The 23066-nt window shown below is 48.3% G+C and overlaps 1 protein-coding gene across 1 annotated transcript in view; it reads left to right on the top strand.

The window, feature by feature from the left end:
* Positions 1-20200, top strand: part of MAP7D2 (MAP7 domain containing 2) — a 107555-nt gene extending 87355 nt beyond the window's left edge. Inside the window, exons 9-17 of the mRNA XM_032620874.1 lie at positions 1007-1275; positions 1853-1985; positions 9509-9734; positions 10488-10592; positions 11741-11797; positions 12249-12327; positions 13050-13236; positions 16439-16714; positions 18671-20200. Coding sequence (XP_032476765.1) covers positions 1007-1275; positions 1853-1985; positions 9509-9734; positions 10488-10592; positions 11741-11797; positions 12249-12327; positions 13050-13236; positions 16439-16688 — 1306 coding nt within the window. The 3' untranslated portion in view covers positions 16689-16714; positions 18671-20200. The remainder of the gene's footprint in view (positions 1-1006; positions 1276-1852; positions 1986-9508; positions 9735-10487; positions 10593-11740; positions 11798-12248; positions 12328-13049; positions 13237-16438; positions 16715-18670) is intronic.
* Positions 20201-23066: the final 2866 nt, after the last annotated feature.

Below are 23066 nucleotides of genomic sequence, written 5' to 3'. Positions count from 1 at the left end.
CAGGCCTAGGCCAGCACACCTGTAATGGACCTTCTTCCAACAGATGCAGAGGGAAATAAGCCGGACACAAAAGGGCAAATACTGTATGATTCCACTTCTGTGAGGTATGCGGAATTGTCAAATTCCTGGAGACAGAAAGTGGAAAGGTGGTTGCCAGGGGCTGGGGAGAGGCGGGAGTATGGAGTTAGCATTTAAAGAGTACAGAGTTCTGGAGATGGACGATGGGGATGGTTGTACCACAGTGTGAATGTACTTAATGCCACTGAACTGTACACTTCAAAGTGGTTAAGATGGTAAAGTTCATGTTGTTTGTATTTTGCCATAATAGACAAAAATGGGAGCAGGCTCGTTCGTTGCCATATGCTGAAGCCAGATGCAACCCTGGTGCTCCTCTAAAAAGAGGAGGTAGGAAAATGCCTAACACTTTATTCTTATGTTGTCGTCAAACTTAAGTGAAATTCAGACATGACGTCATTGGCTGGGCTTCCTAAAACATTGTCCCTTCCACCAGGGACATGTTCTAGATACCATATGTTCCTGTTAGGGTGATAATACTTCAGGGACTTCTTATTTATTTATTTATTTATTTTTGGCTGCGTTGGGTCTTCGTTGCTGCGCGCAGGCTTTTTCTAGTTGCGGCGAGCGGGCGCTACTCTTCGTTGTGGTGCGCGGGCTTCTCGTTGCGGTGGATTCTCTTGTTGCAGAGCACGGGCTCTAGGTGCGTGGGCTTCAGTAGTTGTGGCGTGTGGGCTTAGTTGCTCCGCAGCATGTGGGGTCTTCCCGGACCAGGGCTTGAACCTGTGTCCCCTGCATTGGCAGGCGGATTCTTATCCACTGCACCACCAGGGAAGTCCTACTTCAGGGACTTCTGAGTGTGTGCTCCGCCTTACATTTGTTTGCCTTGAAGGATGAAATTGTTCAACTTTTTGGAACCAGGTGTCTTTGGAACAGAGGGTTCTGTGGTCAGGCCCGGTAATCATCTTCTGGCGTGGTTTTGGTTTTCCAGGGCAACTTCAAAAGCATATCCGCAGTCTCCAAAGAACGTGAAGCCGCCATACCCAGGGTCTCCGGTGAAGTACCACCTCCCCGCCTTTTCCGGCCAGGAAACACCCAAGAAGAAAGCAGAGAAAGAGAAGAGCAACAAGGAAAGGGAGGGCGCCCTGGCTCAGCAGGCAGCCGGCCCGCCTGGGGAGGAGGCCCCAGAGAAGCACGTAGCAGACAGGCACGCCACCGAGAAGCATGAGGCAGCGGCAGGGAAGGCCGAGGGCGGTGGAGGTAGGCCCTCCTCGCCCAGCCGCTTCTCCCTCTGACTCCACGCACGCAGGAGTCTCGGGTTGGGGGGAGAGACGGGGATTTTTCCCGGAGACAACTCCATGCCCTCGTGCCACTTTCTCAGGCTTGCACGTTGCCCCGAGTCCTTCCCCTCGCTCTCCTGAGGGTCTCCTGGCAGAGGAGGCTGAGGGGCTGACGCTGCTCCTAGCTGTGGAAGCCCACGGGGGCGCTCAGCTGCATCCAGCCAGCATCTGCCTTTCCCACAGAGAGGGTCTTCCTTTAGTCCTTGAAGCTTCCGTGACAGCTGCGGTGAGTTCATCCAGATAGGCGCAGCGATGGTGGCTGCCTTGGGACTTGCCGGTGACCCTGTCTCTCCTCGTCGCCTCTCCACTGCCCTCCATGGTGGAACGCATCCAGGGTCACAGCCAGCCTGTTGCAGCCTCTCTGCTTGGTGGCTGATTGTGCTGGTCTTGGCAGCATTTCCCATCACCCACTGGGTTGGATTTTTCAATTCCAAGTGGTAGCTGCCGTGTGAGTGCAGTCACTGTTTCATTTCCCTTGATCTTTTCCTCCAATGCAGCCCCGTGGAAGCCCACAGCGGGCACCACTGATGCAGGAGAGGCCACAAAGATGCTGGCCGAAAAGAGACGACAGGCCCGGCTGCAGAAGGAACAGGAGCAGCAAGAACGTCTGGAGAAGGAAGAGCAAGACAGGTATGGGGGTGCTCAGGCCTTCTGAGACCGCGGAAACTCCCAGCTCCTGGATATCGGTGTTACCGACAGCCCCTGTTCTCGGCATACCCTCTAGGACCAGCCAGGCCTCGTAGAGCTATCAAAGGAGTTTTGAGTTTTGTTTATAGAGTGACGTTCTCCCTGAAAAGACAGGAGGTTCCGGATGTAGACATCTTGATTCTGCTTCCTGAATCGTGTTTTTTTTCCCCCAAATTATTCTAACTCTCACCCCCAGGTAAGAGAAAGGAGGGTTGAGCAGAGACTCCTAGCTGGGGCCGAAGCCGACCTCATAGGCCGTGAGACACGAGGTACGGGGACTCCCATCCTGGAGCACGAAAGAAGATGTCATGGCAGTGGTCCCTAAACTTTGGAGGGTGTCAGAGTCAGTCAGGCGTTGCGGTGAAAATACACAGGCCCAGGCCGTGTCCCGCTTCAGTAGCTCACCAGACTTTGAGAACCACTGCATTGACCCCTGGGGCACTTGATCAAAATACAGACGGTTCTGCCTATTCTGGTCTTAGTATTCAGAGAGAAATGCATGTTGAAGGGCAAGGTAGATTTTATCATTAAATTGATAAAGGAAGCTCTTAGGATAATCACAGAGTACAGTCCAGTACTGTTGAGAGGATCTAACGTGACAGGGAGCCAGCCACGTTGCCGTGTTTCACTCAGCTATGGCGCTGAGTTTAATCAGTAATAGAATATTCTTCATCCTTAAGTGACCTTGGCAAGTCTTTTGTGGTCTGTCATTACACTTCTGCTGATTTATTTCTTTGAAGGAGGAGGGGGGAGGTCTGGCTGGTTCCTTCTTCGAACTCTGGACTTCTCTGATGATTTTCCCACCTCCAACCTTTTGGTCAACAGCCGCAGGTCTTTTTACTGAGTGGTGTGCTTGGGCTGGGTTGGGTGGGCCGCAGGATGTGTGAAGGGAGGTCCCGGGAGAGGAGGATGAGTCGCAGGACCTCAGTGACAGGGCTTGGGATGCGCGGGCCCTGAGCAGGTGAGTCGCGTGCCTGTAGCTTGTGCTAAGGAAGGTGCAGCTCCCTGCCTTCCAGCCAGCACCCTCTCCCGTTGCCTTCACAGCGCAGCTCCTCAAAGAATTGACTGTACTGCCTGTCTCTGTTTCCTCTACTCGCACTCAGTCTGCAGACCTCACGCTCACAATTCCTCCTAATTGCCGGACTCCTAATCCATTTCTTGGTTGGCTTTGACCGTGTCGCGCTCACCCTTGCTTCTCTGGCCTCTCCTTCTCAGTCTCCTCTGTCTCCCGCTCAGCCCCTCACGCATCACCTGGGCTCCCAGCCCTCAGTCCTTGGCCAGCTTCACCTGACAAGCCCTTCCCGAGCAGCGCTGCGCCCTCCTGCCCGGCCCGCGCCCCCAACGCGCTGCCAGCTTCCTCTGGCTTCAAAAGTTTGGGGCTCGCATTTCACAGCAGCGTCCTCATGCTCAGCATTTGGGGTGCTAACCCAACTCTGCTCTCATCTCCCTTTCTACCCTCATCTCTTCTTTGCCTTGTTTTACCATCTATTTCTGAAGCCAATTTCATCTTGCTCTGTAAACCTTCAATACTTTCTGGTACAAGGGAGGCATTAAATCACACATGGGTACTGATGCCTTCTGAGCCTGTGCTGTCCAGTACCACCGCCTCTAGTCTCAGGCGGCCACCGGAATGGAAATATGCTAAGATCAAGTCCAATTCAGTTCCCCAGCCGTATGGCCACATTTCAAGCGCTCAGTAGCTACATGGCTAGTGGCTACCATATCGGACTACACAAATCTCTAGAACGTTTCCCTCATCACAGAAAGGTCTGTTGGCTAGCACTGGTCTAGAACCTGCAGGCAGTATTACCAACTGCTTTATGCTTTCCTTTAAGTGTGTCCCACACGCATCTCAAATTGAGCATTTCCAAAGCAGACCTTACTGTCTTTCTCGCAGACTTCCTTTTCCTTTCACAAGCTCAGTCCTCCATGTCTCCAGGCAACCAGATCAGATGTGTCCGAGCCAGCTCTCAACTTCCCCTCTCCTTCCTCGTCAGTGTCCCGTCCCCTGTCAGGTCTGTCTCGGCCGCCTCTAGCATCTCTCTCGTCTCCCTTCCCCTCCAGCCCCTCCTCCCCTCCTGAGCTCTGGCCCCTGTGGTCTCTGACCTGGACTGTGTGTGTGGCATCCGCAGTGAGCTCCCCGCTCTAGGTCTCCCGGAGCTCATCCACTGTCCACGCTGTGTCCCCAGTGCCTGTTCTCAAATAAGTGTCATTGTCCTGCTCCTGTCCTTTAACAAGCTGGTGATTCCCCTGCCCACAGGAGGCCTGCCACGGCCTGAGCACCCCTGTCTCCTGCAGGTCCACACCTCCTCATCTGCTTTCACGCTGCCTCCCGTGGCCTCGAGCTCCTTGTCAGCAGACACATTTTCCATTGTCCGACTCGGGTCAAGCACTGCTCCCTGTCTGCAAGCCTTTCCAGCCCTGCCCCTGGGAGAGAACAGACCTCTCCCCCTCTTCGCCCACCCAGCCCGGCTGGTCGGCTGATCGGCTGATCACAGAGCCTCCTCATTTGTTCACAGGCCTACTTCCCCCAACTAAGCACCTTGGCCGGGGTACAGTCTTTGGATCACTGGTGCTGGCGCTCAGTAAACATACAGGAAAGGTAGAGAAGTAGGAAGAGGCCCAAATGAGAAGCCATTGCAATCGTGGGTTAAGAGAAGGCAGTGCAGTGTGGTGGAGCTCGAGCTGGAGGAGTGAAGGCGGGTTCCACAGAAATGGGCCCATTCAAAGTCGACGCCAAGGTTTGATTCTAAGCATAGGAGAATGGTACACCCAATGACAGATAAAGGAAGGACAGAAGGAATTGACTTCAGAGGGTAAAAACAAGCCATTTGATTGTAGATAAACTAAGTTTAAGGTGCCTGCAAGATATCCAGGTGATTAGAAATGGAATTGAAGCCTGGGGCCTAGGTAAAAATGAGAGCAATACCCTTGACTCAAAATCAGTTTTCCTCTCTCTTGCCAGAATATGAAGCTTTGCTAGCACCACGTGGGAGGTGAGAAAGTACAGTACCACACAACCAGGGCCTGGAACACAGCGGACACCTCTTGGGATAAGATCATCCTCACTCCTGTTTTGTGCTTAAGAGTCGGTAGTTGAAGCCACACAAATGTAGTTGCCAGATGAGAGAATATAAAGAAAATAAAGATACTTGAGCCAAACCGTGGAAAGCCAATCACTGTCACAGACTGGTGGGGAAAACGCCATCCAAGTCAGGGATGAGACTGCTCAGAGCAGAAGGGCTGACAAGGTGCCCAGACAGCTGGGCCCGGAAGAAGAGCAAACGCTGGTCCAGTCCCCGCTAGCAGTGACCCTGGGGCTCTCCTGGAAGCATGCAGAACAGGGCACAGTGCCTGGGCTCGTGGATGGCCCAAGATAGAAATCAGGATTCGTGGAGCAAGAAACCCTAGACCCTGGGTCCGCCCCGGGGAAGGCACTGGCAGAAACTAGAAGCAAAGAGATCTTACTGGGATTCCGAAATGAGTCACGTTAAGAAGTTAAGATAGCTGCTGTGGGCCCAAGTGGAAAGATAGTTGAGTTAGGCACCCTCCATCAGCAGGGTCACCTAGCCAGGCTGCAGCTCAGTGTCTGTGCAAGATTTGGCCTGGGCCCGGCCCTGCCAGCAGAGGTCCTGGCGCCGCTCAGCCCTGGCAGCTCGTCGGTTGAGCCTCTGGGTGGTGGACTGTCGGAGTAAGAGCTGGGCAGGCAGGGCCCGTCCGGTGCGGGGGGTGGCGGCCGAGTCAGGAAGGGAGAGCCAGGCCCTCACAGGAGGGAAGTCGCATGCCGCCTGCACCTGCGAGACGTGTCGAGGCTGAGGAAAGGCCGTTGGTCTTGGGGTTTAGGATATGAATGGAGGTTTGGGGGAAATCATGGAGAGGGGAGGAGACATAAGCAGCTTGACAGAGGTGAGATGGCAGAGGCCCTGAGCATCAGCAGAATGCAGGGGAGAGGGGACAGAGGAGAGTTGCTTGGGATGCCTGAGGCCTGAGTGTTTTGCAGGCCGTGGGAAGGTCCGTGTAGAAGGGCAAAGCGATGGAAGGAAGAGAGGGGGACGGTGGAAGGAACTCGGGTGCGGGGCTATGTGTGGAATTAATAGTGTGGTTGGTGGCATTTATAATCCTTTGCATCTAAGCAGAAAAAAGGGGGCATTTTCTGAGCAGGAATGCTGTAGAGGAGTGAAGTTTAGGAAGCCCAGATCAGGTGGCCCCGGTCTTCTCTGTAAAGTGGTTGATGATGCCATCGACTAAAGAGGATGTGGAAGACGGTGGAAAAGTGGAGGTTTGGACTGTTCCCCTGGGGGTCTGGGAGATAAGGATGGCTGGCTGGCGTGGCGGCTGAGGTCCAGGGAAAGATGACCAGTCGGCCTTGTCTGGGCCTTACTTCAACCAGTGTTGACAACCCAGGAGGGCCCAGAGTGGCCCCCATGCCATCCCACAGATGCTCAGTGGCTGGGCAGCCTGGGCGCCCTGAGAGAAGAGGGAGCGGATGCAGGGACGGCACATAGCTGCCCGGGGCCGGTCAGGAGAGAAGGCGGCGAGGGACGGGTGAGGGCAGATCAAAGAAGGGGAAGGTTAGGACGTTGAAGGTTAAGCTTTTTTAAATGAAAACTTTTAAGCACGTAAGGAAGGGAGAAAGTAAAACCCACATACTCATCCGGAGATTGAATGAGTCGAGACTGAACATGAGTCAGGGACATGGTGCAAATGTGAGACGGTGGGACGAGAGGGGGCCGGCGTCTGGAGCTTGAGAGATGGGGGTCGTTACACAGAAGACCCTCACCGGTGGCTGGGAACGGGGATGAGGGATGCATCCACTGAATGATGACTACAGTGCACAGCTTTCTGGTACTTTCTACCTGGTGAGGAAGGGGGGTAGGTTTGGGGTGGGTGGCAGGAGCAAGGACGGGCGGGGGTGACAGAAGTACACATGGGTCTGGTGAGCTCCGGAGGGAGCCGGTAATGACGGCAAGGGCAGTGGGGTCGGGCTGCCTGCAGCAGAGGGGCGCTGGGGAAATGACACTGCCACGTCCTCTCTGGTTCGTTAAGCAGGGAGAGAAAGAATGTTTATTCTTGGAGAGGATTTTGAGAGACTTGGTTTCACACAGGGAAAGCTAGTTTTTAGCTACTTTGGGGGAAGCAGAGTGTGGTTAAATGGAGGGAATTTTGTCTGTAGGGGCTTATGGGCCTGTGGGGAGGAATTTATGTTGTGGGTGATGACGGGGATTATGGAGACCTAGGGGCTAAGAGGATGTGTTACTGCATGGCTATGCATCGAGCACCTCTGAAGTCCTCATGGCAAAATGGAAGAAACCGAGTGGCTTTTCAGATCCTAAGGATGAAGTAGCTTGTGGGTTAATTTATATACACATCCTTTGTGTATTAACTTCTCTAAGACAGTCACAACTGGCTCCTTAAAAGAGAGAGAAATACTAAAACAGTGCTCTGATTAACCTTGGGAGAAGTTTTGTTATTGACACATCCGGTTTTTATAATCCTGTGTTGGGCATCCTAGTCTTTCATTGAGGAATCTAAGAACTGGTGAGTTTCTTTCTGACTAGGCCCCATAATGCTCTTCTCCAAAGTTCTCCAGAATATTTGTTAGTAATTTCAGTTGTTCCAGCTTTTAGGCACTGCACCCTCTGTGAACATAGAATACACTGTCATGTCCCATTGTAGTTTTAGGCTAATGTCTTTGTGTATTTTTTTACCTTTTAAAATATTTCTTTGGGAGCACATAGGCTAATTGCCTCCGTGGTTCCTAAAGCCAACCGTTAGGGTGGAAGGATGTTCTTTTTAAGTCTTGATCATTTATAACAATATACCAGTGCCCCAGTAAGTCAGTGGTACATGCTTCCAAATAAAGATAATTTCTGAAAAACATACACATTTACAGATGCGCTTAAAAGGACACTGGGAATTGAAGAGAGCGTTCATTTTAAATTGTAAAACAGACTAGCATTTGAGAATCTGCCCAGGACTAGGCATTGTGCTAAGTGCTTCCCATTATCTCATTTAATTCCCACAGTGATGTCGAGGAGCCAGTAATATAGCTATTCCCATTTTTTTTAAATGGGCATCAGAAATGTTGAGTGACTTTCCAAGGAAGGGTCACACAGCAAGTGGCACAATCAGAATGCAGTCTTGGTCTTGCCCATGTGGCACATTGCCAGTCAGTAACTCACTGCAAAATGAGTATAGTTATCCACATTTTTTCATAGAAGAGGAAAGTGACACACATGAGCAGGAAGAACGTTAGAAATGTAAAAACAAGCACTTAGACTTTACAGAGTTTTCCCTCACTGCTTAAGCTCTTTATCGTTACATCGCTGACCATTCATCTGTGGATGAAAAATGTCTAAACGCCATTTAATTTTCATTTAGCAAAGAATAAAAGCTAAAATTTTTTTTAAAGAATGCCAAGATAAATGGAAAATAGATGCTTTAATTCCTTAAATGTCAAGTTTCTGTTGAGCATTTTCTTCCATTTGCTGCTTCAGAAGTCACATACTAATTAAAACCAAAGTGAACTTTTTGAGCTCCTAGTCACTGCTCTCAAATTGCTGACTGGCACAGATGTGAGAGTCACTGAGACACTTCGAGGGTTTTTTTCTTTTTTTTTTCTAGCCTAAGTTGGTTTTTTTTTTTAACATCTTTATTGGAGTATAATTGTTTTACAATGGTGTGTTAGTTTCTGCTGTATAACAAAGTGAATCAGCTATACCGTATACATATATCCCCTTATCCCCTCCCTCTTGCGTCTCCCTCCCACCGTCCCTATCCCACCCCTCTAGGTGGTCACAAAGCACCGAGCTGATCTCCCTGTGCTATGCAGCTGCTTCCCACTAACTATCTATTTTACATTTGGTAGTGCATTTAAGTTGGTTTTAAATATTTATCCTACTCAGTTTTTAAGGAATTCTCATTCAGTAAGAATGATGGGGGCTTCCCTGGTGGCGCAGTGGTTGAGAGTCCGCCTGCCGATGCAGGGGACACGGGTTTGTGCCCCGGTCCGGGAGGATCCCCCATGCCGCGGGGTGGCTGGGCCCGTGAGCCATGGCCGCTGAGCCTGCGCGTCCGGAGCCTGTACTCCACAACGGGAGAGGCCACAACAGTGAGAGGCCCACGTACCGCAAAAAAAAAAAAAGAATGATGGGCCTGTGGTCATTTGTAAATTGGCTAGGGAACATCTGTGTCTTCATTACAGTCTATTCACAAATCAATACATTATTACTCTGGGTATCACAGAATTTAAAGTCCACTTTGCTTATTATTTTTTTTGGTAACCGTATGGACTGGAGTGGCTTTCTGAGAAGGATGTGAGTCATTTTCTTAAGTGGATGCTAACTCATATGCATGTGTCTGTGACAGTGTCAAGTGTTATGCTCTACTGTTGGCACACAGCTCTTGGTAGTTTACCTTTTGGGCACGTCGTCGTTGTCTCCTAACATCATTTATGTTCTCAAAAGGCTGGAGAGAGAGGAATTGCAAAGAAAGGCAGAGGGGGAAAGACTTCGCCTAGAAGAAGCAGCCCGTAAGCAGGAAGAGGAGAAGAAGCGGCAGGAGGAAGAAGAGAAAAGGAAGGCGGCAGAGGAGGCCAAGCGGAGGGCCAAGGAGGAGCTGCTGTTGAAAGAAGAGCAAGAAAAGGAAAAGCAAGAAAAAGAAAAGCAGGAGAAGGCCATGATTGAAAAGCAGGTACTGTGCAAATCTTTATATAGACTTTCCTTAAGGGCCTTAGTTAGTATTAGGTAAAATTAGTTAAATTTGGATGACTCATAATGTTTACTTGAAGTTTTTCTTTAACTGGGCTAGTTAATAAATATGAGTTACTTTGGGCAACAGAAGTGAACTTGGTAGTATTTGCTGTATGTCCGTTTGGGTTCCCCCGAAGGCAGACCCCGGATGAGAACTTGGGTGCCAGTAGTTTATTTGGGAGATGATCGCAGGAAGCTGGTAGGGGAGTGAGAGGAAAGCACATTGGTGAGTGGGTTACTGCGGGCAGCTGGAACTTGCTCACTGTGGAACTCCCTGAGAGACTGTGGACCATGCCTTAGGATTATCCCCCTGGGTGGTGAGGAAACTAGGTTATTTGTCTTCCAAGTCCTGCCCCTTATGGTTGCAGGTCACTGAGGGGAAATTAACTTCCTGAAATTTCTAGCCACATGCATACTTATGGCCAGAGACTACCCTCAGACACAAAAAGACCTTGACCTTGTATGCAGAATGTCTGCAGGTGATTTGCATGGTGGACCGAGGTCATATGAGTAAGACCCAACCATGTCTGCTGTGTCGTAGAGCAGGCTGTATAAATCCACGTTGAATATTGGAGCAGCACCCACTTTTCGGTAGATGATGAGGTGGAGGAATATAGGTGCAAACCCCAGGGAATTAACTAGCGTTTTCTTCAGCTTAGTAAAGCCTATCCCTTCTTTTACACGTTTCTACCAGAAGGAAGCAGCAGAAGCAAAGGCCCAGGAGGCAGCTAAACAGATGCGTCTAGAAAGAGAGCAGATCATGCTGCAGATTGAACAGGAGCGACTGGAGAGGAAGAAGGTAAGGGCTAAGGGATCAGGAGTACTTAGGGTGAGGCAGGGACAGGAAGTGAGTCCAGTTATGTTCTGCAGTTGTTGGGTACGGTGCTCTTAGAATTGTTATTTAGGTTGATTTCGTTGATCATACTGTTGTGTCTTTATTAGTTTTCTGTCATCTTATTCTTTCATTTACTGAGAGAGGGGTATTGAAAGCTCCATCTGTGATTATGGATTTCTCCACTACTCCTTCCAGTTCTATACATTTTTGTTTTTATATACATAATTTGAAGCTCTACTGTTAGGTGGATTTATATTTCAAATTATTAAATTTTCCCATTGAATTACCATTTTATCATTATGAAACATCCTTCTTTTTTTTTGCGGTACGTGGGCCTCTCACTGTTGTGGCCTCTCCTGTTGCGGAGCACAGGCTCCAGACACACAGGCTCAGCGGCCATGGCTCACGGGCCCAGCCGCTCTGTGGCACGTGGGATCTTCCCGGACCGGGGCACGAACCCATGTCCCCTGCATCGGCAGGCGGACTCTCAACCACTGCGCCACCAGGGAAGCCCTGAAACGTCCTTCTTTATCTCTAGTAATATTTCTTAAAGTCTACTTTGTCAGCCTTTTTGTGATTAGCACCTGCATGATAAATTTTTTCACTTTGAACCTACGTGTCCTTATAAATGTGCCTCTTATAAACAGCATATGGTCAGGATTTGTTATTTTAATCCAGTTTGACAGTTTTTGTCTTTTAATTGGGGTGTTTAGGCCATTTAATTACGGGTAAAGGGTTTAAGGAGGCTGATTATAAAGGTCCATTCTCATGGTGTCCAATCTGTGGCCTCCCCTTCTGCACCGCAGCTTGGCTTTCTTTAGGGTGGTCCTCTTGAATGGCAGGTAGTGACGTGTTGCTTTCTAGGTAACTTAAGGAGAGGAAGGAGAAAGATGGGATATAAATTGTTGATTCTAGATACTTAACTGGTTCACTCCTTAAGCATTTGACCGTGTTCGTATGGCAGAGGTGTATGTCTGCAAAATCAATGGAAAAACCTTTCCATACACATTATCCTCTGCTGATGTTTCTTTTTTACAAATTTTGTGAGGAATGTGAAATTGCGTATAGACCCGGCTTACTTGTATATGTACCTGCTTCTTTTTGGTTCCCAGAGAATAGATGAAATTATGAAGAGAACAAGGAAGAGTGATGTGTCTCTGGAAGTGAAGGTAGGCATTCAGAGTACCATTTTCATAATTCATGTTCTGAGAAGAACAGAATGGTGGAATATATTCAGTGACACTGTAGGTCTCAGAGAGGATTAACCAGAAAAAAATAGGCTCTTCCTTGCTTTGTTCCTGGCTAGATTAAGGAGGCTGTAGGTCCCTGAAAGGAAAGAGGAGTCTGAGAGAGGGATTTCAGAGATGGGGTGTTAACAAAAAATGTCCTCAGGGAAATGGGGGTAGGGATGCAGGGAGAAGCAGTATAGTCCACAGATCAAAAAAGAGAATGGTGGCATATTAATAAGGGAAACATAGCTGATTTGTAATAACCTCAGAAAATTCAAAGAATTACCGTGGAGCAGACAGTTGGCCCAGCATGGTTCCAAATATCCTCTGATACTTTTCAAAAGCACTTAACTTTCTACATAAAGCCAACCTTCCCTCTGTTTGTTTTCAGAAAGAAGACCCGAAAGTGGAGCTTCAGCCTGCTGTGTGTGTGGAAAATAAGACAAAACCAGTTGTCCCCAACAAAATAGGTGAGCTTGGGGTCTCGTTCTTAGGTTCTTCCTTTCAGGAGGTGAGGGCTCATGGCGCTTCCTGTGGGAGACTAGCACCCACGGGTCCTAAGAGCTTTATTAGTGCAAGGGGCCTGCGCACTTTTCCCTCCCTTGTGGAGTTTCCATCTCCAGCACAGGTCTGTCAGGTCCACTTGGAAACCGGCGGGTTCCTCAGTTACTCTAATAATCCCAGTGCCGGAGCCAGGCCATCTGCTGGCCGGGCTGCTTTCCGGGCTGCTTTCCGGGAAGCTTAATTGCTGGTCAGGTTCTGTTAAGAACTGACTCTGTTGTTCTACGGCAGTTTCTTCTGCCTTCCAGAGTTCTAGATAGTCCAGCTCTTTTCTATCATGTACTTAAAGCTCCTCAGGTTGGACTATTTCGTGGCAGCCAAAGTCAGAAAACACATCCCCATCTCAGAGTGACTCTTCACATTTCTCTTTAGCCTTGTGGCTCAAGAGCCCGGGGACCTGTACGGCATATGACACCAAGCCTCCCGGGTGGGTCATGAGCCCTGCACAGACACTGATGATGTCATTTGTCATCTCTTCCCGGTGGGAAGGTGACTACATGGGGTTCTTTTTACAAAAGATATTGCATTGTTGGTAAAGTAGAGGATTCATTGCCTCTATAGGTATTTCCCCTGTTATTTCATCGTTTGGGATATTTTATGACTGACAGAATGACTTTGTGTTCTCCATCAGAAATCAATGGCTTGAACACCTGCCAGGAAGTTAATGGTGTGGAACGTGCTGCCCCAGAGACTTTCCCCCAAGATGTTTTCGCTAATGGACTTAAACCAGTTGGGGGACTTGTTCACCTGGATGCCCTTGATGGGAAATCAAACAGTCTGGATGATTCAACCGAAGAAGTTCAGTCTATGGATGTGAGGTAGGTCCACTGCTTTTGCATTTGAGCCTCATCTCCTCCCCAGATACCTCTACCACCTCTTAGTTGATCTCTTCATCTTTTCCACACCCAAATCTTTCTACACACCTATAGTAGATACGGTTGCCGTTCAGGAAAGCTAACAGTGGTAAATTAATATCCGTGTTTTGGGTTGAGTTCCCTAGAAACAGAGCCTGGGACAGGGATTCTAGGGCATGGGATTTATCAGAAGAGAGTTCTCAGGAGAAAGGGAAGGGAGGGAAGCAGGATTGGGCAGGGGGAGTCACTAAGCAAGGATCTGGTCTCAGCTGGTCCCAGTGGAACTCTGGAGGATGGATTTCCACCAGAGAGGGCTCTGACTGCGGTAAGGGAGGCGGCCTTCATGGCACTGTGTTTGTCAGCCATCGACTGTGGAGCACCCAGGGTGGATATGCTCCCATCAGCCAAAGGCAGTTGTCCAGAGGAAGGGCAGCAGCTGTGAGCCCATAGCAGCTAGGGAGTGGGTGCAACCACAGGCAAAGGGGATCTGGGTGGGGCACCAAAAGAGCCCACTCACTGTGTCCAGTGTCTCATGTTTAAGTAAACTTGTCATTGGAAACTTGATAAAGGAACTAATTTGCTTTCAGATCCTAACAACTTAAGGAATTCTTAACTGGTATATGTTTGTGGATAACATTGCCTGGCGAATTAATCCTGGACCAAAGGAGGGCTCAGTTAGCCCGGGGTTGGGGCAGAGGCGCTGGAACAATGCAGTGCAGGGCAGTTGGGCTGGGGGTCCTCTCTGTGACAGGAGGGAATGCCAGTATTTTGTACAAGCTCTGCCAGAGCTCCAGCCTGCCGGAGCTTACGCTTATCTCCTTGCCTGTGAATACTCAGCCTCAGTCTGGGGGGAGGCAGGTGGGGAGCAGAGCCTTTCCCAGGGCACACTGACTGTAAATATCCCAGCTCCTGCACCCTGGCCTTGAGCCAGATATGGGAAAACCCAGGGTCCAGCCGCCCTGTCACCAGGAGAGCGAGTCCCGCGCAGCCTGAGAGTACGGCCTCCTCAGGCCTTGCCACCACCCACCACCGTCATGGCAGACTTCCTGTAAGTGGTGCCACTCTGCCCCCGGGGGGGCAGGGAACTGCTGGGGCATCTTAAAGGATAACACAATACCTCCCACCGCCATGTCGAGGCAGTTGTGCTTATTCTTTCTGCCTCTGGGGGGTGGGGGGGGGCGGGACGAGACCTGGCACTGGCCATGGCTCAAGGAAGTGAAGGAGCTTTGTGTGTGCACTGCGTTCTTGGTGTGGCCACCTCTGCATTGGAGAATGGTGACTCCTGGGGGCAGCGCCTAAGCTTGTGGCGCCATTCTGTCCTCCGCCTGCTCTGGCCAGCTGTTCAAACCCTGGGAATGGAGGTGGGCAAGGCGGAGATGGGGCGGGTGTTCCCACTAACGAAGCAGTTTGCCCAGGCTCCGGGCCACCAGAAGTGGCGTCAGGTCAGCTGCCGCCCCTTAACTAGGCTCAGTGTGAGGGAGACAGATCATCTGAGCTTCTGCAGTTCAACTCGTTTTTCTAGATTCTTCTCTAAGCTCTTACGGAGGAAGAAAAAAAACCAGACAAACCTGACAGCAGCCCTACTCTGGCTGTTCCAAGAGACTCCTGGTGAGGGGACCTCAGATCCCAGCCCACCACTTATCTGAGCTCGGCCTCTGGTTGACACGCTACGAAACTTCCTCCTTCCACCTCTAGGGAGAGGAGAGAGAGAGAGAGAGAGAGAGAGACAAGGCCCGCGGTGTTGGGGGGGGGAGGGGGAGGGGCGGGGGAGTGGAAGTCTCACTTTAGCGAGGGTGCTGTGGGAGAGATCGGCTCTGCAGGTGGCCGGGTGGGTGGCGGGGGGTCCTTGCTAACGACGTTCCGGGCCTGAGCATGGCCTCCAGGTGGCTCCGGCAAAGTCTTCCCCACGTGGTCGCCTGGGGGGAGAAACGCTTGTTGATTGCATTTTGCAGCGAGGAAAGTGAGGTCTGGGGAGGGAAAGCTGCTCCCCAGAGGCGGTGCTGCTAGAGAGAGGCTGCACCAAGGCACCCCGTGGTGATTAGACACACCCCCCCCGCCCCCGCCCCCCGCCCTTCAGCTCACTTTCAGCTTCTGGCATTGGCTCTGTTTGCGTTTCCCATTTTAAGGGTTTCGGAAGTGCTTGGCTTCTCTGTAGTAGTGCGCTGGTGCCTGCGGGTTTTTACTTTCTTCCCATGGGCAGCGTGAGCTTGGCCTTCGCAGCCCTGCTCAATCTGAAACCACACACCCCTGATGGGACTTGAACCCACGGGCTGGGACTCAAACCCACTGTCTTTTAATTGAAATCGCACACCTGGTCTCGGGACTTAATGAAGCTCAGGTTCTTCATGTCTCAGCGCAGAAGGAATTCAGCGAGAGGCAAAGTGATAGGCAAGAAGTAGATTTATTAATATAGAATGCTTGTGAGGGATACAAGCGGGCAGACAAGGGGGCTCTGCCCCAAGAAGTAAGTGGGAAAGCCAGTTTATTTAGGGAGATACACACTCCAGAGACAGAGTGCAGGCCGTCTCAGAAGGTGAGAGGCCCTGGGAGATGCACGTTCCATAGACAGAATACGGTCAGTCTCAAAAGGCGAGAGTGACCCTGAAATATGGCGTGGTTGGTTTTTATGGGCTGGGTAATTTCATTCGCTAACAATTGTGAGGATTATTCCAACTCTTTTGGAGAGGGGGCGGGGATTTCCAGGAATTGGGCCTCTGCCTACATTTTGGCCTTTTATGGTCAGCCTCAGAACTCTCATGGCGCCTGTGGGTTGTCCTTTAGCATATGCTAATGCATTATAATGAGGGTATAATGAGGCTCAGGGTCTAAGGGAAGTCGAATCTTCCACCATCTTGGGTCTGATCGGTTCTAACCAGTTTTTGTATCCTCAAAGGCTATGTCATTGTTTTAAAGGTTGTGCCCTGCCCCCTTCCCTCCTGTCTCAAATCCGCTTCCCTTCTGTCAGTGTCTCAGACTTAAACTAACTTGTATCTTTTTTTTTTTTTCTAACTTGTATCTTTTATAATGTGTTACACACAAGCTCTGGCTCTACATCCGTCTTCTCTAGAAAAGAAGAGTAGTATAACAAAACATGACAAATAGAATTAATAGTTTGTCTATCTCTCCATCTCTCTCTCTCCCTCCCTCTCTCCCCCTCCCCCTCCAGTCCTGTTTCAAAAGAAGAGCTTATCTCTATCCCAGAATTTTCACCAGTGAGTGAAATGATTCCTGGGGTATCTCTGGACCAAAATGGAACTGGTAATGCCCGAGCACTTCAAGATCTCTTAGATTTCACTGGCCCCCCCATTTTCCCCAAGAGATCCAGTGAAAATCTCAGCCTGGATGACTGTAACAAAAACCTGATCGAAGGATTTAACAGTCCTGGCCAAGAAAATACTCTGAACACCTTCTGTTGACAAATACAACATCTCTTTAATGAAAGGTACAGTCTTTTGATGATAGTCTAAATCTGTAACTCTCCAGCTGGGGTTTGTGAAGGTGAGATAAACGTCACTCAGCCTCCTAGTCAGTTTTATTTTTACAAAAAGCAAACAAATGTGGACTCATGGTATGTACAAGAACTGAGATGGATTTCAAGTGAATCCTCATCTAAGAGCTTTCTGCGCCACCCCAGCGTGCCCACCCCTGCTGTTCGGGGCCGGGGGGTGGTGCGTGTAGAAGCACTGGCTAAAAGTTTGACCAGCCATCTGTCTCAAGTAGCAACTTTTTACAGACAATGAGAGAATGCTGTAATAGTGGTGCAAAGTAGTGTTAATAAAATGAATTTCCCCCCTGGTTTTATTCAGTGACATCCCACATCCTATCTAGAATCACTTGTATACATTGGTGAGTGTTGGGCTAAATGGTTTGCTGTCCTGTTGACTTCCTCTGTTCTTGGATCATACCTGAAGGAGTAAGGGGGGGAAGAACTGAAGTTTGTGCCCTGAAGCGTTCCCCGCCTTTGGCCTTTTTTTCTTGCCGAAGTGCTTCTAGAAGCTTCTTGTTTGAGTAAGATATATCTATGGGTTATAAACACTGGATTTGTGTGTACTTAGTTATACTCACCTCACATTGGATTTACTTGTTTGGGGCTTTTTTTTTTTTTTTTTTTTTTTTTTTTTTTTTTTTTTTTGCGGTACGCGGGCTTCTCACTGCCGTGGCCTCTCCCGTCGCAGAGCACAGGCTCTGGACGCGCAGGCTCAGCGGCCGTGACTCACGGGCCCAGCCGCTCCGTGGCATGTGGGATCCTCCCGGACCGGGGCACGAACCCATGTCCCCTGCATCGGCAGGCGGACTCTCAACCACTGCGCCACCCGGGAAGCCCGGGGCTTATTTTTGAATGATGAAAAACATAATTAGAATCTGTCATCAAATACTTTCATAACTTAATTCCAATTGCTCCTCCCATTTTAGACTGACATTTTTCTATTCTCAGCATTATCTCAGTCACCTTATTTTTTATGATATTCCACTCCTATAACAGAACTTCAATAACTGATATGATTTAGTCCAACCTTTCTATTTCTCAAATGAGGAAACAGGTTGGGGAGGCCACACGGCCGAGGTCACAGTGTCTCGCATACTTATTTCTACCTGACCTCAGCTGTTGGCTGTAGACAGTGCATTTTGGAGTTTGCTTCTCTTGGCCCTTGGGGAAGCGGTTGTGGTCCTTTCACACATGAGAGGGAATGCGTGACGGGCAGTTTTTAGAATAAACCATATCCCTGGTTTGGAAGAGCGGCTGCCTTCTTGGACACTTTAAAAAATTCACCTGAGCATTCTCTTTCCCTGACAGTTACATGGATTAATATTTAGTAAGAGATTTCTCTTGTTATTAGCATACCTTGCACCCTTTGGTTCACTGACCTCGCTATCAGTCAAGGACCAGAAAATCCACAAAACTTAGAAGAGTGTTCATGGCTTCTCAAATCTATTTCCTACATTTCTAACTAAAAGAAGTGCAAGATCCTTGTCCAAGAACAATCTTGGCTAAATAATTGTATTCATACTGCTTGTGTATTTTCATCTGTCATATAACTCTAGTTATCAAATTCTTCTCAGCCAGAGGTGGCAACGCCCCTGCTGGAAATGTGTTTGGAAAGGTGTTGGGGGTGGCTGTCACAGTGGCTGGAGGCAGCACTGGGATTTGTGACATTAAACGTCCTGCAGGTTTTAGGACAGTCCCGCGAAAGAAAATTTGATCCCCTAAAAGAATAGTCCTACACAAAATGCTGCAGCACTTCCGTTGAGAGACTCTATAAGCCAAGGAAAATGCAATTACCAAGAAGGTAGAAAGTCCCACACTGTGATCATTTCAGTGAGAGAGAATAGATGCTACAACTTGCAAAATACTGTCTCTCCGTTGGTTTCACCCGATTTTGGTTTTGAATTGCCACAGGTGGCGTTTGGAGAACCCATGAAGCTGCTGGTAGTCAAATCTGAGCTGCCGGCCCTCTGAAGAAGCTTCTGTCGTCCTTAACCGCTGGATTCCAAACTATTAAATCAAAATGTAACTGTATTCCTACTTAGTATGTCAAACGCTGGCTACTCTCAGTAGATCCTTGAGACGTTGGCCTTGTCAGGCTTTAGCAGAGTTCCATGTTACATTTCTATTTATGAGCTTCAGCTGCTGATAAAGCACTTCCTGTACTCTTATTATCATAGTGATCCTCTGAATAACCCGTGTGATTTCGGCTTGGAAAGTCACCTTATAACCATTCTTATCCCCAGACTTGGAGCATATAAACATTTAGATGTCTTTTCTTGTAAATATTCTAGACATTTACCCAGACTCTACTTAAACATATACTGAAAACTTGGGTTGCATATCTCCCTGTCTGTGTTTAGAAGGAGAAGAAATTCTGGAACATTTCCCCCATCTCTGGGGTTTCTTTGTTGGAAGTTACTATCAAGAAGCTGTGTTTTATTATTAAACTTAGCCACCTGCAGAATATGTTGCCTCCCATTGCTCCTTGGGCGGCTAGTGGAGTGAGTCTGGCTGAGTAAGGGAGCCATTGAACAGCGTGGAAGGCCGTCTGCTCCCTTAGGCATATTCCTCCAGACTTGGGCATCTGAATCTCCAAGGACCTTTTCATGTTGTACCTGAAATCCTCCAAGCTGTAGTCACTCCAGACCCTCAAGTGGCTTCTGGACTGAATGAATCGTGCACCTCCTGCCCAGGTGGTTGCTTTTCATGTTGTAGCTGTTGTTTTTCTCTTGGGTCTTGGGGCTTTTGTTTGTTTGTTTACTCAACTCTAATAAAACCAGGTACAAATGAAAAGCATAGTGCTCTGAGACAGGGGCCCCTGAACTGGACCTAATATGTCACTTTAACAGGCTTGAACATAAAAACATCTGGGCGGGGGACAAATGACGGTAGAATGTATACTTTACACGTTTTGTGCCATATAATAATGTGTTTTCTTCATTTCTTGTGGTGAAACGTGACTTTCAGATTAAAATAACCTTTTCTTCTTTGAAACCTTCTTTTTTTGTCTTGTACAATAAAGAGTTTGGAAAGATCCATAATTCTGACTGAGGTTTGCAACCAGGAGATACAAAAAAGTCTCCATAGTAATCTTGTTCATGTGCTCTTAAAACCAGCTACAGTGTAAGACTGTATTAGGTATGGAAACTGTGTACGTTTGTGTGTGTATATACTAAATAAAATACATGCCTCCAATAATACAGTGCCATAGATCTTGATGAACATCGGGGGAAAATCCCTTTTATGACAAGCACATAGAAAATGATAGCATGGTCTGACTTTCCAAAAAACGCCTTGCCATCTTTCTTATAGCCCTGTTTTGCTAAATGTCTGTTTTCTTGCAATCTGTTGTACCTCACAGCACCATTGTGATCCTGGTGATGCCTCATTTGCACGATGTGTACCTTGTGTTACCGTGAAATACATTTTCATTGAAGAGTCTGATGGTGTGTTAGTACTTTGTTTGCTTCTGTAGGCTCGATAAAAAAAAATGTGCTGAAACCAAACCAGATACCAGATTTTTGAAAACCTATTTGGAAAAAAAAATTAAAAATCCTGTGTGGGTGTCCTTTCCCTGTCTAACTCATTAAAATTCCTCTATTGCCAGTTCCAAGTGAAACCAACTGTGGAAATAAGCTTCAGTGATGAGCTGTCCCAGGACATGATGAACTTGTAAGTATAGTAAAGTTGCTGTACTTTCATACCACTGATGCGAGGGATTGCTAGCTAGCTAAGATGCAGTTAACCTTAGTGTAATCTCCAAAAACATTCCATAGAGCAATCTGGCATTTCAACAAAATTATAATGAGAATGGTGACCCCTGTTTTCCAGTAAGCTGAAACCCACACCAACTTTCTTTTTGTATCTAAATCATGGCCTGTCTACTGCCTGGGAGACAATACCAGCCAAGACCAGGAGACAGGAGGGCCAGGACTGGAATGGGGATGTCGGATCCTTGTGGTAACTGCTGGGCTGCCACCTCCAAAGCCGAGGGCCCAGTTAACGCAGCTCTCCCCAGCTCTGATGACAAAGCCTCTGGTGAGGGCACACGAGTGGACGTCCTCATTTTTTCCATGTGCTGGCCTTTGACAGCAGCATTATAAGTAGCTTCTGTCATCATGAGCTCTGGCCAGAGGGTCGTAGTGACGTCTAGTCACTCCTAAGAGCAATTTCTACTTTGTGAACATTCTAAATTTTTCTTAATATATACAGGTTTCCTATTAGTCAAATGCTTTTGTAATTTGTTTTCATTTGGAAAGCAAGTGTAAAGAACTAGCTTGTTTCTAGAGTTGTTATACCCATCCACTCTTGAGCATCACTCAGGAAGCGCAATTATATAAGAAAATGGAGCGAGAGCTCTTAGGAACATTAGAAAAGAGAAAATTTTACAGATAGTCTTTTTGTGGGGAATCCATGAGAAACAACTGGGGAACTCAGAATAGTTCCACAGGGGAACTAACCACTAAGTGAAGAAAAATCAATAGTTTTCTTACACATTAAAAGTTAACAGAAAAATGGATCCTAAAAAACTCATAAAATTCCTAGAAAGAACAAGCTTCGTCTAAAACTTGACCAGGGGACATTAGAATAAATGTAAATGGAAAGACATGCCATGCCCCCTGAATGGGAAAACCTACACACCCGAAGAAGAGTAGGTGACCCACCCTCACATTTGTGTAAATTAAATGAAGTTCCACTCCATGGGATTTCTGTTTTGCAACTTGAAAATATAACTGTACAGGGAATTCCCTGGCAGTCCAGTGGTTAGACTCAGTGCTTTCACTGCTGAGGGCCCAAGTTTGATCCCTGGTCAGGGAACTAAGATCCCAAAAGCTGTGCTGTGTGACCAAAAAAAAAAAAAGGTGTAATTGTACAGTTCATGTAAGAAAATGAATACAAAGCTAAGAAACTTCTAGAGTGAGTTTTTTAAAAGGGAGGCTTCCCCCAACAAACAGTCAAATAAATGGTAAAACTTCCATAATTAAAACAGTATAGTGGTTTTTTTTTTTGGCCTTGCCCCGCAGCTTGCGGGATCTCAGTTCCCCGACCAGGGATTGAACCCAGGCCACGGCAGTGAAAGCACGGAATCCTAACCATTAGGCCACGAGGGAACTCCCTAAAACAGTGTAGTCTGATAGAGAAATAGAATTTGGAGTAGAAATAGAGATCAGTGACACATCCAAGAGAGGTGAGAATTTAGTGCATGATGGGACCGGGGTGGGTTGATCATTTGTTCCTGGAGAGAGAGAGCACGTGGTTTAGTGTCTCCTGAGGGTCAGCCAAGTTCAGTGTCTCTGATGGGCTGGGGGTGAGGACCCAGAAGTTAGTGAGGAAATGATAAAGTCAGGAGCGGGGTCCAAGGTGTGGGTGCCAATTATGGTTCAGGGTTTAAGTCGGGGAAATTTAGACACGAGCCTCCAAAGACCTCCAACTGATGCCTCCCCCTCCTCGGGATATGCTGTGATCTCAGGAGGTGGGAAGCAGTGGCCTCTACTCGCCATGGTTTAAGCTTCTCCTGCAGGAATGAACCTTAACAGTCAGCACGTCCTGAGATCCTGCTGTACGCGAGGTGGTCCTGAGACTTGTCCAGGATGTGAGGTAGGTAGGAGAGGGTTACTTTCCCAAGGACACACAGCTGGAACTTGGCAGAGCTGGGGTTGACCCTGGGGCCACAGCTTTGGTGCCCCAGGGGCGCTGACAGGCTCTCCTGCCCCTGAGAGCAGAAGTGTTTTGCTAGAGCAGGTGCTTATAGTGGAGAAGGGCCAGAAGCCCCATGGAGAATTGTAGTTCTGGTTCTTTTTATTTAAAAAAACTATTGAGATATCATTCACATACCATAAAAATTCCTTCCTTTTAAAGTATACAACTCTGTCTTTGATTTCTTCACAGTCATGCAACCATCACCACTATCTAATTCTAGAACCTTTTCATCTGAGCTCGCTTTTGCAAGGGTTATTATCCATATGTCTACTCACAGCAGCAGAGCTTGGCTTTACTGTTGGTTCAAGTCCCCATCGTACCTGGAAGCAAGACCGTGGGATTTGAAAATAGTATCCCCTAAACCACTTGCTCCCCTTTTCCCCCTAGTCTCCAACAGGCCAAATTAGGGTGGTGTTTATCTAACTCAGTCCACGCCGGCTGTTTTGTGTTGTTTCACATTCTGTGTGCATAAATACTGGATCAGATGCCAAACATGGGCTTTCTATCAGATGCCCAACGTGGGCCTTTTAGGCCGATGAGAGACATGGAGTGGTGAGCGCCTTCAGCTCCGTGGTAAGTAAGTGAGAAGTTTCTGTGCAGTAGTTAG

Source organism: Phocoena sinus, chromosome X (assembly GCF_008692025.1).
Source record: "Phocoena sinus isolate mPhoSin1 chromosome X, mPhoSin1.pri, whole genome shotgun sequence".
Taxonomy (NCBI): Eukaryota; Metazoa; Chordata; class Mammalia; order Artiodactyla; family Phocoenidae; genus Phocoena; species Phocoena sinus.
The sequence above is the reverse complement of the archived record's forward strand: the minus strand, read 5'-3'. Positions and strand labels throughout refer to the sequence as shown.